Raw genomic sequence first — 14843 nt, forward strand, 5'->3', positions numbered from 1 at the left:
TAATTTATTATTTACTCAAAAATTTTAAAATAATTAAGTCATTATAAAAGTAACAATTTAGTTAAAAAATTAAATGTGCCGTTAACTTGTTATTTCAATATTATTTTCGAATTCTTAATTATTTATTGGAAAATCTGTAAACATTGGAGTTGTAGGTTAAGTATAGCTTACTCCTCGTTATACTTATACTCTTAACCGCTAAATTCAAAAACTGGATTGCAGCAGTAGCAGCGCACTCTGTAATGAAACTTTATTTTCTCTACTTTTCGTGGACACTTCTGATACTATACGTTCGAGCTCCTTCTATCTAAGCTCCGTGGTTATTGCAATCCTGTCTTATGAAAAATAATATAAATGGCTGCCGAAATCACAGAAAAGTAACAGAACTGACAATCGAAAAAAATTAATTGTATCAAAACGGAATTATTTTGACTCGCAATTTTAACAAGGGTTCTGACAAACATCCTCAGGAATAAAATTAAAAAAAAATTTAATCATAAAAGTGATTTTTGACAAAGTTGTAGTGTTATCAAGCCCAGTGCTCCCGTGAATACCAAGCACATATTCATTTAATTCATCAAAAAAAGGAGTTTTTTCTGAGAACTCTTAGTTAATCGATAAGAAAATTTTTTTAACATGTTCGGGAGTTATTATTATTTATTTCAATATGCTTTTTATCCATAATTTTTTTCGTTAAAATTATGAAAATCACGTTTTACTCAAAATCACGATTTTTAGGCGAGAGTAGAGCATACCTGCGCGCTTCGCGCTTAAGGCATGCAATTATATTTTTCATGAACTAATTTGATATTTTTGAAATTCTATAGAATCTTGATTACGATTATAGAGATGTGAAGAAACAAAACTATAAAATTTGTTTTTATTATAGATCAAGTTGAAAATTCTAAATGCTTACAAAAGTCTACGAATATAATTACGTACTTGATACATACATATAGGCGCTGGACCAAGCTTGGTAAATTTTCTTCGTTGAAAAACATAATCCTTGTAATAACATTCTACCTGATTTAAACGTGAAAAGTTTCATTAATTGTTACTAGACAAGAAAAAATTTTGATCATTATAATCTCATTACCCCAAGAATAATGTCTGACTGTGTCTATTGAAAAAATTCCTGTACTTATGAGGGTTACTTTTGTGCAAATACGAGAACATTCTAATATTAGTCTTTCAATGAGATTTTAAAGATATATACCTGACCTAAACAATACCTTCATTTTCGGTAAAAATGGATAACTAAATACCCTCATTACATATTCCTGGAATCAGATGCGGAAGTCAAGACTCAATGTAATGAGTTATACCTGGCTGACGACAAACCAATCACAATTGCAGACCCATTGTATTGTTGCCCTTCCAAAAGACTATATTATCGGATGGGAATAGAGTTTCAACTTTTGTAATAATAATTGTAGTCATTCTCATTACAACCCTAGTGACTTCAAAGTTAGTTTCAAGACATTGCTTGAGAAAATTAGACGTCTCTCAGAGAAATTTGGTATATCTGAACAGTTAACAGTCAGAAGAATCTCAAGTGATTATTAGTTAATATTGTGCGACAATTTTTTTTTTTTCAATATCTTTTATCATCAATCTTCAAATTTTATGATATTTTTCAAACTTTTATTTTCACTATCGCTTGTGAACAATTATTTTCTAACATTTGAAAATAATATTCAATAATAATTTGTCTAGTTCAATCAGAGCAGTTTGTTTAAGCGAAAATTCAGCACACAGTGAGAAACCGTTTCCTCATAAAATAAGTTAAGGGGCACACCTAGTGTGAAATTTCGAAAAAGTCGATTTTTTTTTTCATATTTCGGTAGATTACACCTTTAAAAATAACATATTAAAATTTCAAATCGATATCTCAAATAGTTTTTGAGTTATAACATTTTAAAGAGCAGCCGCTCGGCAGCTAGAGTGTCATTAGCTGCGAAACGTACCTGAAGTATTGTTCAGAGTCTACTGTCTCTTCCAGCCCCTATAACACGATTCCAGATTCTATTGTTGGCTCTCAGGTATACAAAAATATATCATTATAATAATTTCTAGAAATTTCTAGAAATTTTTCGTTTACTGCCACGTAAATTATTTTCGGAGCCAGACACATTTAGTCTCATTGTGATCGTTGTATCGAGCGCATCATAATTTTACACGTGCTATTTTCTTGAAAATGAGTGATCAATCTTCATATTCAAATAAAAAAGGAACTCACAATGTTCCTAAGCATCGATCAATTGCGAAAAAACGCAAGTTTACCGGAAATAGATTTACATTTGAGCAATCTACTGCGAATACCAGTACGTCCGCAGAAAAGTTATTACAAAATAATGACAATAATGTTGTGATTGACCCATCTCATGGATATTGTATTTTGCAATTTTTATCAGTTTTTAGTGCAATTAGTAATTTAGTGGTGTGTAAAACCTGTCAAAAAAAAAGTTACATTCAATCAAGCAAGTTCAAGAGGTCTAGGGTTCAAAATTGCTATTATTTGTGAATGTGGCAATTCGTATATTAATTCTGGACCAATGATTAATAACGCATTTGAAATAAATAAACGTATTGTTGCTGTGATGCGTCTATTGGGCATCGGAATAAATGGGATAAATTTTTTCTGTGGATTAATGGATTTAGCATGCAAATTTTACGACCAAACTTTTGCGGGATGTTTTACGAATTTACAGATTGCAGCCGAAACTGTTTGTAAGCTCAGTATGCAGCAAGCTATAAATGAAGAAAAAGAGCTTACATTAAAGAAAGAAAATTCGGAGACAAATTTGACTGTTAGCGGCGATGGTACCTGGAAAAAACGTGGCCATACTTCCCGTTTCGGAGTAGTTACGCTGGCAGGAAAATACAGCAAGAAAATTCTTGATTCATGCGTAAAATCTACATATTGTCAGAGTTGTGTTTTTGGAAGAAAAAAAAAGATAGCGAACCTGAAGATTATGAGGAATGGCTATCATTACACGATGAAGAATGTGATGCCAATCATAAAAGGATCTGCCTCAAAAATGGAAGTGGATAGTGTAAAAGACATGTTTGGTCGTTCCATTAGTAAATATGGTGTAAAATATACCCGCTATATTGGTGATGGTGATAGCGTTACCCACAAAGGACTTATAGATTTGAATCCTTATGATATTCCTGTTGCTAAATTGGAATGCTATCTACATGAGAAAAAAGAATGGGAACACGTTGCCGAAGTGTAAAGAACATTAATAAGAAATTAGGAGGAAAAAGTAAAACATCACAAAAGTTAACTGTAAATTTTATAAATAAACTCCAAAAATATTATGGTTTAGCAATTATGAGGAATCAAGATAATGTAGATGAAATGTATAAAGCAATCTGGGCAACATTTTATCATTTCTGTTCAACTGACAAAAACCCAAATCATAAAAATTGTCCAGAAGGCGCTGAAAGTTGGTGCGCTTATCGCCGCGCGGAAGCTGAAGGAATCACTAGTACATTTAAACACGATTACCTCCCACTGGATCCAGAAGTACAAGAAGCTATAAAACCTATTTATGAAGACTTATCTCGATATGAATTGCTTGATAGATGTAAAGGTAACAATACTCAAAACAACAATGAAAGCTACAACGGTTTACTTTGGCACTTTTCACCCAAGCATCTTCATAATGGCTTCAAAACTATTGAATTGTCAAATAATTTTGCAACTGCAATATTTAATGACGGTTATTCGTCAATTTTGAAGATATTCAATGTAATGGGAGTGATAGTTGGACCTGCAGCAAGAGATTTTGCGGCTCTTAAGGACGACACGAGAATACGAATCGCTGATTATCGCCAAAGGGCTTCTTCAAAAGAAGGTCGATCATCTCGAAGAAAAGCTTCTTCAGCTGAACAAGCCCTTTTCGAAGAAGAGGAAGGTGTATTATATGGCCCTGGAATAGCAGATTAGCTGTAAATATGATTTTAAACCACTTATAACAGTGGAAACGATCATTTTATCTTTAAACGCGTTTTTCTCGAAACAGCATTTTCCGAATTTGCTGCAGTGATTACTCAAAAACAAATGATCCGATCACTATCGAATTTTTTTTACATGTTCTATATATAGTTCTCCGTACAATGACCTATCGATTTTTTGATCTGATCAAAAATCGAATTTTCGCAGGCCACAAACGACCAAAATTTTAGGTAAAATTCGACTATTTTTTTTAAAACGCCGCCATATTGTCAATTTTTGATTTTTTTTTTTTATCGTAGGTCATTGTACAGACAATATTATCTAGTTTAACGAGATATTTTTTTTTTAGATTTCATCCACGGAGAAGGCCGGAATCACTGCAGCAGTGAAGGACCTTTTTTTTTCGCGCCGTTAGAGATCGACGATAACTTAAAAAATATTTAATTTTTTTCTTCAAAAATTTCATTATGTATTCTTAAAACATGTATAAATATATTCTTAAAATTTTAAAATAATTGATAAAGTATTTTTTTTAATAAAAATTCCCAAAAATCACGTTTTTTTTAGGCCGTTACACTAGGTGTGCCCCTTAAGAATGGATTCTCAGCAGAAAGTTTTTCTTTCTTTGGCGATCATGAGGCTGACCGATGAAACAAAAATAAGCCTGGTGAAATTTGTGCAGGGATTAGAACCTTCTGTGCAAATAGATGGAGAATTCAACTTGTGGGCTTATCAGCAATCAACATTGGACGAAATTCGAAAATTTGTCGAGGATGTATTCAAAAAAACACCAAATGAAGTTTTGAGTGAAGAGGAGTTAAAAAAACAACTTCAGGACAATCAAGAAACGTTAGCAGTGATCCGAAGTTCTTTGCCAACTTGTTTTTTATTCAAAGATGAACATAAGAACAGTCATAGTATTAGTGGCAGCAATAGTGACAGCAATGATAGTAGCAGCGATAACAGTAGTGATGACAGCAGCAGTGCAGCAGCAGCAGCAGCAGTAGTAGTAGTAGCAGCAGCAGCAGCAGTTCCAAATAAGAAGATGAAGAAGAAGAAGAAGAAGAAGAAGATAAAACAAACTTTCAATCTGACAGTGGCATTAGTAGCGGCACCAGTTCTAACAATGCAAAAATTGATCAAGCCGAAAAAAATTTGAAAAGATTATCGAACAACCTGTTCCGTTGTTTTTTGTCTAAAGTCGGTATAAAAGTCACCATTAAGAAAATATCATCCCTTCCCAAGAAGATCAATGGTTCCAACGGCTGTGGAATGAAAAGAAAAGCACCAGTGCAGGGAGTGCAAGATAGAATATTAAAGCGCTTTAAACGTTACAAGAGGCAAAAAAAAACTTTGTGAATTGTAATTGATTGTAATTAAATAAGAATTGCTTCTTCATTGTAATCAGTTTAAAAATTTGAGTATTTTTTGTATGACTTTTAATTTGTTATTCATATGATTTAAAAGTTGATTTAATACTATTATATTTTAATATTTTTGAAATTTTATTATAATATGAATATTATAATTGTAAATAAATTTTTGCTCGTAGTTATTGTATATACAACATAATAAAATATACGTTAAATGTTAATGAGGTTTTTTTTTTATTTATGAATTTATATATTTGAATCATCAGTTTTTAATCATTTTGAAAAGTTTTTAATTTTCTTGTTGTAAATTTAATTAATAGTTTAATTTATAGATGAAGGACCTCTGAGTATCTTATGCATCGGTAAGTACTTTAATTCCATTTTCATTAAGATTGAAAATAGCATACTCATCAATTAAATTTAACTGTCCTCAAGTATTTAAAAAATCGCTTTTTTATTTTTAACTTCTCACGAAGCCGAGATTTTAATCTATAGTATTTTGCGGATAAAATAATAAAAACTGTATTAACTTATAAAAAAATTAAATTTTACAAAAATTAACATTTTGTCAAGTTTAAAAATTGTTTTCCAAGTTTCCCAGCAATATATAGTTCCATAAACTAAACAAATAATTCCATCAAAATTTTAGCTCTTAATTCTGATTCTACCTCTATTATTTTCTTAAATTTGGAATAACTATAAATTTTAAATCAACGGAACACCTTAAAAATTTCGTAGAATCATTTTTGCGATTTTATGTATACGTAGATAATTTTATAAATCTATATATAGATATCATTATTATACATACACTAAGGTATATCATTTTGAGGCGACTTTTTTGTTTAACGAAAAAACAGGCTGAAAACTTGCAGAAAGGTGAGAAAAGAAGCCTCTTCAAAGCGGAGTGCTTAAGATTAAGATTTAGAGGTGCCTGTTTCTAATTTTTAATTTCCCATTTAAATAACATGGGAAATAAATTTTTTTTTTATTTCTCTAACTCGGCATTCGCACCCCATATAAATAAGTTTATAGCATATTCTTGTAGAGAATTCAACGCTCTACAAAAAAGGTCTCTTACACTTTTATCATAGAGAAAGCCGCTCTAAAGATATTCAAACGTAAACTTCGAGATGTGTCAAATTTTGACTTTTCAGTTATAAAACTGATACAAATTAATTTATTACTGCCTTAAAAATTATTTTTATATGTAAAACTGGTTCTTATATGATAATACTTTTATAAAGCTTAACGAAAAAATACTCGTGTATTAAATTTTTTTCTTCTTCATTTCATTTACTGTAAAAAAATTATGACCCGAGTTAAATGAATTTAATATTTAAAAGTTTCGAAAAATTATTAATTCATTATTCAATGGAAATTTTGAAACATAGTTTATATTATATAACGTGATCGTCAATCAAGTTACAGGTAAAAACTTTCGTAAATGTACTTGAGACGTTATAAAAATCATTATTACAATTTACAATTTATCTATTATTAGATTTTCCATCCATGGAATAATTATAAGGAACTCCTGGAATTATCTTTAATATTTCTCGATGTTATGTGGTTGAGTGAGAGTCGGGAAGGAGTTGGGAGAAAGATTCTGGATAACGATAGGGGTGAGATAGGGCTGCCCGCTAAGTCCGCTTTTCTTCGTACTTTTCTTTGCTGATTTGGATGAGGAGCTAGAAAAAGGAAGGTGGGGAGATGTGGAATTACCGGGCGGGAAGAAGGTATTCTCGTTAGTTTATGTGGATGACGTGCTGTTATTAGCTAAAGAGGAAGATGAAACAAGGAGTATGATAAGGACGTTGAAAAGATTTGTCGAAAAAAAGAGGTTAGAGGTGAATGTAAGAAAGACAAAGATCATAAGGCGTAGAAAAGGGGGTGGCAGAAAGAAAAGGGTGCAGTGGAATTGGAATGGTAGGGCGATCGAGGAAGTTAGTCGATATAAATACCTAAGGTACGTCATAAAGTCTAACGGTGAGCAAAGTGGTCATGTGAAGGAAAGTGTGGCGAAGGGAGCGAGGATCCTAGAGTAGATTTGGGGAATAGGTAAAAGGAAGTTTGGTAACGACTGGGATAGTAGAGTGTGGATATTCGACAGATTGATTTGGTCGGTGATGAGTCACAGAGTAGAAATTTGAGGGTGGAAAGGTAGGGAGGAGATGGAAAAAGTACAGGAGAGGTATCTAAGATGTATACTAGGGGTATCAAGGAGAGTGACGGGGTATCTGGTGAGGGAGGAACTGCAGAGAGAGCGCTTGGAAGGTATAGTGGGTAAGAGGGCTTGGAGTTATGAAAAGAGAATAGAGGAGGGAAGAGGTGGGTTAATTGTAGGGAGATGTAGGTTGAAAATGAGAAAGAAAATAAAATCAGGAAGGGGTTGGTTGGTTGGGAAGCGTAAAGAAAAGATTTTCATGAAGATAGAGGGATGAACTTTGTGGAAGTGAAAAGAAGGTGGGAAGACGGACGAATCAAAGAGGAGGAATTGAGAAAGGTTGAAAAGGCCAAACAAGAAAGAGAGAGGGGAGAAAAAATTAGAGACTCAAAAAATAATAGGAGGTATAAGTTCATTAAAGGACCTTGGCTACCAGAGTACTTGAAAAAAGACTGGGGGATGATAGATGGGGTAGGATCGCTAGGTTTAGATTAAGGGATTGTCTGAAAGGATATAGGTACTGGGAAGAAAATATAAACAGGCTCTGCAATGTATGTGGGGCGGAGCTGGAGACGTGGGACCATGTATGGGAAATTTGTTCTGGGTGGGGAGTAGAGAAAAGATGGCAGGAGATGAGAGGACAACTTTTAGGAGGTAAAGGCCAATTAGAGTTAAGGTAGGGATTCGCGAGGAGTAATGTTTAGTGTTGGCAACGGAAACGGAGGTCTTTTGGTATGAATGTGAAGGATGGATGAATGAGTGTCGAGGAGTGAAGCGGTGCTTTTTCTTGATAATTAGATGTTTTCTTTTTGCCCGCCTAAGTGAATTTTAGATGTAAAATTTTTTGTAATTATCCAAGATATTAAGTAGCTGTAAGATTATTTGTAAAATTATTGTCAAGTGGAAGGGGGTCCTCTATTTGTATCCCTTGAAGGGCAAATAAAGACTCTTACTATTATTATCATTATTATCATTATTAATATTTAAAAATATAAAAGATAATTATGAGCTGTGATAGATTTTGGTATTTTACAATAAACGTTATTATAATGTTATATAATTAATGAAAATGATTTATGAAAATAATTTTTATCTATAAATAATCTTCATATCATGACATTGCAAGCAAAATACATTCACTCAACAAAATACTTATTAACTGTTGACAAAAAATTTGTTAACTACACTTCTCACAAAAATTAAGGGAGCAGAAAAAAAATCCAAATTTTTGGGGGATTTTCAACAGGCTGTAACTTATACAAAAATGGTCGTACAGCAAAAAAAAAAGCAAATTGTAGCTCTAAGTGTTTTGTTTTTGGATCTGAGTTTGAAAATTTTTTTTTTTAAATATTTTTCGAGTAATTATAAGAAAACCACCGAAAAAAAAATTTTCGAAATTTTTTTGGTTTTTTTTTTTAATCTACGGACGTGGAAAAATTTTTCGACTCAACCTCCATATGGACCGGATAGCTTGTTTATTTAGATTTAATTTCGTTTTTTAAAATCTCGATACGAGCATTTCTCGCTGAGATATCGATGTTTGAATGGAAAAAGATCATTTTGTCTTTGATTACCAATATCTCAGCAACCAATGATTGCACAGAAATTTTGAGGTTGGTTTTAAAAACTTGAATAAATTCTCTACAAGGATTGGCAGTTGAATTTTGAAAAAAAAATTTTTTTTCAATCAGTACATGAATTTGAAAAAGCATCCAAAAAAGGGCTTTTTGTCGTTTTTTGGAAAATCAAGCGCCCAATCAAAAATATTGCGGAAACCACTGACGTTAAGTGTGCCTCTTACTGTTCAATATACCCACAAAAACCCTACAAAGTTTCAATTCAATCCAGCCAACCGTTTTTTTTTTCCCACTTGATCGAATTTTTGAAAAAATTAAAGGAGCAAGAATTTCGCTCTGAAAATGTCATAATTTTTATCAAAAATGAAAAAAATTTTCGTTACGAGCTAACGTTCGTAAATTGGGATAATTCTGGCGCAATCGGCGCTTCAGGATATCCCAGACGTGCTCGATAGGGTTAAGATCAGTGCTTACCGCTGGATGCCTTAACAACGTTATGTCGTGTCTTTGGAAAAACCGACGGGTGACGTTTGCTGTGTGAGGCCGGGCATTGTCTTGCATAAAAATAAAACCTCTAGTTTGCTGCCGTAGAGGCAAGACAACAAGTCGTAAGATCTGATTAATGTAACGCGTAGCGTTTAGATTTTCGTGGACGATTACCAGAGGAGTTCGTGAAAATCTCGAAACTTCTCCCCAAACCATCACCGACCCTCCGTTGTAAGCAGCTACCGGTCGAGTGAAGTTACGTGAAAAACGCTCTCCCTGACGGCGCCAAACTCGGGGTCTTCGGTCATTTCTAAACAGGCATACCCGACACTCATCAGAAAACAAAACATTGTTCCATTGCCTTACGGTCCAATGAACATGTTGACGAGCGTAAGCCAGACGGTTTCGGCAATGTATGGGTGATAACATCGGTACTCGGGCGGCACTTCTTAATCGCACTCCAGTCTCACGGAGACGATTTCGAACCGTTTGAACTGAAATGTTCCGCGGTTGTTGTTGTCGTCGTCGTCGTTGTTGTTGCTGTTGTTGTTGTTGTTGTCGACGGTTCGGAAAATTTCGGGCGACAACGTTCGCAGGAACGAAAGGTTCTTGACGAACGCGCCGAACGATCGCTCGGTCATCACGAGGATTTGTTGCGCGACGACGACCTTGGCCAACTCGTCGTTGATAACCACCGGTTTCCAAATACCGATTGTATGCGCGAGATACGACAGATGAACTAACGTCCATACGATCCCCGACTTGTCGGTAATTGTACCCTTCTTCCACTAGAGTCACTATCTGAGCGACTTGTGGCGCGGATAAATGCCGCCTAGGCATTATGAAAAAAAATAAAAAGAAAACTAAAGTTGGAATAAAAACTAACACTGTTGGAATTCGCACGAAAAAATTATTGTCCCAATATTCGTAGAACGAATATTCGACTTGCCTTGGGGGTATCAACTTTTAATTTATTCAATTAATTTGTGACTAGGAAACTTAAAGTGCGGAAGAGTAAAATCGGTGAGAAAGTGAGTCGCTACATTTTTTTTTGATTTGGGCCAATTGAAAAAAAAATTTAAAAAAAATTTTTTTTTCTCAAAAATTTTCGATTTTTTTTTTTTTTTTTCCTTAAATTTTTCAAGTCACTAATACAGAATTGAGAGAAAAATGAAAAAAAAATTTTTTTTCATTTTTGATAAAAATTATGACATTTTCAGAGCGAAATTCTTGCTCCTTTAATTTTGTCAAAAATTCGATCAAGTGGGAAAAAAAACGGTTGGCTGGATTGAATTGAAACTTTGTAGGGTTTTTGTGGGTATATTGAACAGTAAGAGGCACACTTAACGTCAGTGGTTTCCGCAATATTTTTGATTGGGCGCTTGATTTTCCAAAAAACGACAAAAAGCCCTTTTTTGGATGCTTTTTCAAATTCATGTACTGATTGAAAAAAAATTTTTTTTTCAAAATTCAACTGCCAATCCTTGTAGAGAATTTATTCAAGTTTTTAAAACCAACCTCAAAATTTCTGTGCAATCATTGGTTGCTGAGATATTGGTAATCAAAGACAAAATGATCTTTTTCCATTCAAACATCGATATCTCAGCGAGAAATGCTCGTATCGAGATTTTAAAAAAACGAAATTAAATCTGAATAAACAAGCTATCCGGTCCATATGGAGGTTGAGTCGAAAAAATTTTTTCCACGTCCGTAGATTAAAAAAAAAAACCAAAAAAATTTCGAAAATTTTTTTTTCGGTGGTTTTCTTATAATTACTCGAAAAATATTTAAAAAAAAAAATTTTCAAACTCAGATCCAAAAACAAAACACTTAGAGCTACAATTTGCTTTTTTTTTTGCTGTACGACCATTTTTGTATAAGTTACAGCCTGTTGAAAATCCCCCAAAAATTTGGATTTTTTTTCTGCTCCCTTAATTTTTGTGAGAAGTGTATTAATAAATACTAATAATTTATTAATAAATATACTTTCCGCCCAAATAAATATTTATTGAATTTTAAAACATATTCGTTAAAATTAAATGATTGTTTTCGAATAAATTAATTAATTAATAGTCATTTTCGAATCATTAATTAACGAATTATTTTATACGTTTAGAATGACTTTAAGATAATGTCCAAAAAATAAAAAAAAAATGAAATTAATTTAATATTTAATATTTCCACATCATGCATCTCATTTTTTAATGATTAAAATTACAATACTATGTATCTGCATAACTTTACCTTTATCGAATGTTTCAAAAAACGAAAAAAATTTTTTTTTGGAAATTCAAAATTTCATATTTTTGAAAAAAAGAAAAACACTCTTCTGAAAGTTTCAGGATCTTTTGAGATTAGTACAAGGTATTTAACGAAAAAAATTGAGATAAAATTTCAACTGCGAACTTCATTTTTAACGATTTTTAAAAATTAAAAATTTGACAAATTTAGTAATTTTCAAAATTTTTTTCCAAAATATTTTTTTTTCAAGAACCCTTAGTGTCCCTCTTCAAACAAACAAAAATCCATTCCTGTATCTATAATAGCGTTCGAGATATTACAAAAACAAAATTGAAAAACTAGAAAAATTGCAAAATTTTGAATTTGCATATCTTTTGGAAAAAAATTTTTGTTTTTTTTTCCTTTGGCAGAACTTCGTTATATGATAAAAAAAACTTCTGATCAAAATTTATCCAAATCGAAAGGGGTCGATTCCAACTATTTGTCAATTCGACATGGAATGACCCATATGTATAAGTGTTTGTTGATTTTGATTTCCTTTGTCAAAGTCTCAATAGTTTGTTGAGTACATAAGAATGAAAAAATCATGGAGAAACTTTCTTATATGATGAAACTTTAACATTTTTTAGACAATTTTCAATATTAATTCAGTTATTTGAATGATGCAAGTATTTAAACGGTCTAATTAAGAACATGTCATTTAAGTAATGTCAAAATGATTCATGCATTAAATACTTCTTTAGAGGAAAGTAAGGTTAATTAGTAATGCGAATTGGCTCAAATAAAAAAATAAATATCATTATACATTAGAAATATTTATGATTCATGTAAAATTATTTATGACTTATATATAATTGTTTTTGTGAAATAGAAATTGAACTTACTTTTTCAGCTAAACTTTCCAAAGTTTTTGGATAACCTCGTTCATACGGCTGAAAATGTTGAGTTGTAGAAGGTTTTGGTTGATGTGTTATGATTGGAGGTGGCGGAGGCTGATATGACCAATGTCCTTCAGGCCTTGAATTGTAGTAGAGATCACCATTGCTACTATTAATGTCCTGATTCGACTCTAAACCATTGAGACCCAGTCTTGATCGAGATGGAAGCATTTCCCTTCCATCACCTCTGCGTCTGTTATTGTCTCTATTTATCATAAGTTATTTCTTTAATAAAATAAACTATTGATTAATTTACAGAACTGAATATTGAATTGTAAATTTACCTCATATGGTTACTCGTTATATGATCACTTTCATCCTCATTAAGTTCTCGTTTGATTACTACAACGGGTGGAGGTCTGTGCTCATTTTGACGAGTTTGAGCAATTGTTTGATGAGGTCCATGTCGTGTTGCCAAAACTAATCTTCTTGGTATTGACATTATAATTACTACATCATCTAAGCTCATGTGCGTCACATCTACAAGATTAACAGCTAAAATCTCATCTCCAACCTAAAAAATTTGATATTGATGAATATTTTATCCCTAGCTAAAAGATAGGCATATTATTAAGTGTTTTTAATTAATGGAGAGAATTACTTCTATAGAAGGACAAAATTAATCTTTAAATAAGAATAATGCTTATGATAACCTACAAAATGTAAGCGATTTTACTGAATTTGACCAAATGGTTTATTCCTCCAAAAAATCCTATTCTAGAAAATTTCGATGTATATATACATATATATAATTTCGCTCATTTAATTTTTTTTATAAATACGTTAAAACGGTTATATTCCAGCGCTAAACAGATATACCATATGCCAATTTCAAGGGCGGGCTGATAAAATGCTTCTTGAAATCCAAGGAAGCTCGTGTCGTTTAACTTTTCGACAAGTAGCAATTTTGAGATCATACGCTCGCTTAACATTTACATTTGAAATCGTTAGTTCAGACATTGACGATTTAATTGCCAAAACGTAATTGATATCACACATGCATAACGAGATCTAGGTTTGTTGAAAGCGGTCAGTGATGCTTATCTTATCAATATCGCTAATTGCATGATTAAGTGACTTTCACAGTAACCTGGACGCCAGAAGTTCCAGTCATTGAATCCAGCGAAATCACCGCGTTACGTCGCAAAGTTGCTCAGCTGACACCTACAATGAGCAACATGGCTCGTCATCACTGTGGTGATGATGTGGTGAACGTTTAAGAAGCGGATCGCGCAAACGCTTTTCAAAAAATTTGATCACTGATGATATCATTATAATTTTTGCAATAATACATGTTCTTGCGTCTCTGGCAATAAATGGCTAAAAAAATCGAAGATTTTCAAAAATCGGGAAGTTATTGGTTTAACCCCGTTTTTCGAAAATCGAGTTTCCATGGATGCGCGCGCGCGCGCGCGCGTGTGTGTGTGTGTGTGTGTGCGTGGGTGTGTACGGCCGTATGTAAACCTCTCATAACGTTTGAACGGCTTGACCGATTTCATCGCAGTTGGCGCCATTCGAAAGAGCTTAGCCAAACTTAGATTTTGAATAAAATTTGAACCGATTCGAACGGGTAGATTTTGAGAAATTTGGAGAAATCTCAAAAAAAATAGGAAAAAAAAATTTTTCACAAGTGGTTTTTTTAGAATAACTTTTAAACGGCTTAACCGACCGATTCCAAAAACTAATCGGCTCTCAACCTTGAAAAAACATGTCGATCGCCGCCAATTCAGTTAAAATCGGTTGATTCGCTCGAGAGACATCGTGAACGAAAGAAAACCGAAAAAGAAGTTTTTTCGGAGTTACTCTGGAATATCTAGTTTGACCAATGAAAACTTAGAAATGCCTCATGAGGCCTAAAAAACTGCGTAGAATGCCGCCTACCGCGTAAAAATCGTTTCATTCATTCAAAAGTTATTGCGGCTTAAAAATCCAAAAAATAGTGTTCTATGAAACTTCTATCAGACTTTTAAGCTCAAAGAGCGCAAAAGTACGGAAAAGGTATCTTTTTGAGCTTGAAGAGCTCAAAATAACATACATATCGTATTTTTGAGCTCGAAGAACTCAAAAAAAACGGTCATGTATTAATGGAATTAGCGG

At 32.9% G+C, this 14843-nt stretch overlaps 3 protein-coding genes across 5 annotated transcripts in view; 2 read left to right on the top strand and 1 right to left on the bottom strand.

The window, feature by feature from the left end:
• The window catches only part of LOC141535275 (uncharacterized), an 81223-nt gene extending 75922 nt beyond the window's left edge, over window positions 1-5301 (top strand). For both annotated transcript variants that reach the window (XM_074255134.1, XM_074255135.1), the window contains one exon: window positions 4532-5301. In XM_074255134.1, coding sequence (XP_074111235.1) covers window positions 4560-5123 — 564 coding nt within the window. In that variant the 5' untranslated portion in view covers window positions 4532-4559 and the 3' untranslated portion in view covers window positions 5124-5301. The remainder of the gene's footprint in view (window positions 1-4531) is intronic.
• Window positions 1-14843, bottom strand: part of Rhogap100f (Rho GTPase activating protein at 100F) — a 116807-nt gene that overhangs the window by 79093 nt on the left and 22871 nt on the right. For both annotated transcript variants that reach the window (XM_074255129.1, XM_074255130.1), the window contains exons 7-8: window positions 13031-13260; window positions 12693-12951 (exon numbers count right to left, since the gene is read on the bottom strand). In XM_074255129.1, coding sequence (XP_074111230.1) covers window positions 12693-12951; window positions 13031-13260 — 489 coding nt within the window. The remainder of the gene's footprint in view (window positions 1-12692; window positions 12952-13030; window positions 13261-14843) is intronic.
• Window positions 3213-4522, top strand: LOC141535274 (uncharacterized). The gene is made up of 2 exons (XM_074255132.1): window positions 3213-4194; window positions 4314-4522. The coding sequence occupies exon 1, from the start codon at window positions 3215-3217 to the stop codon at window positions 3953-3955; it is 741 nt and encodes a 246-aa protein (XP_074111233.1). The 5' UTR covers window positions 3213-3214; the 3' UTR covers window positions 3956-4194; window positions 4314-4522.

The sequence above is a fragment of the Cotesia typhae genome, unplaced genomic scaffold (genome assembly GCF_013202065.1).
Source record: "Cotesia typhae breed Kobodo isofemale line unplaced genomic scaffold, CoteBio_Ctyphae scaffold_13, whole genome shotgun sequence".
Taxonomy (NCBI): domain Eukaryota; kingdom Metazoa; phylum Arthropoda; class Insecta; order Hymenoptera; family Braconidae; genus Cotesia; species Cotesia typhae.

Excerpts from the sequence above, each read along its gene's own strand:
- LOC141535274 (XM_074255132.1), top strand. The coding sequence starts at position 3,215 with ATGGGAACACGTTGCCGAAGTGTAAAGAACATTAATAAGAAATTAGGA.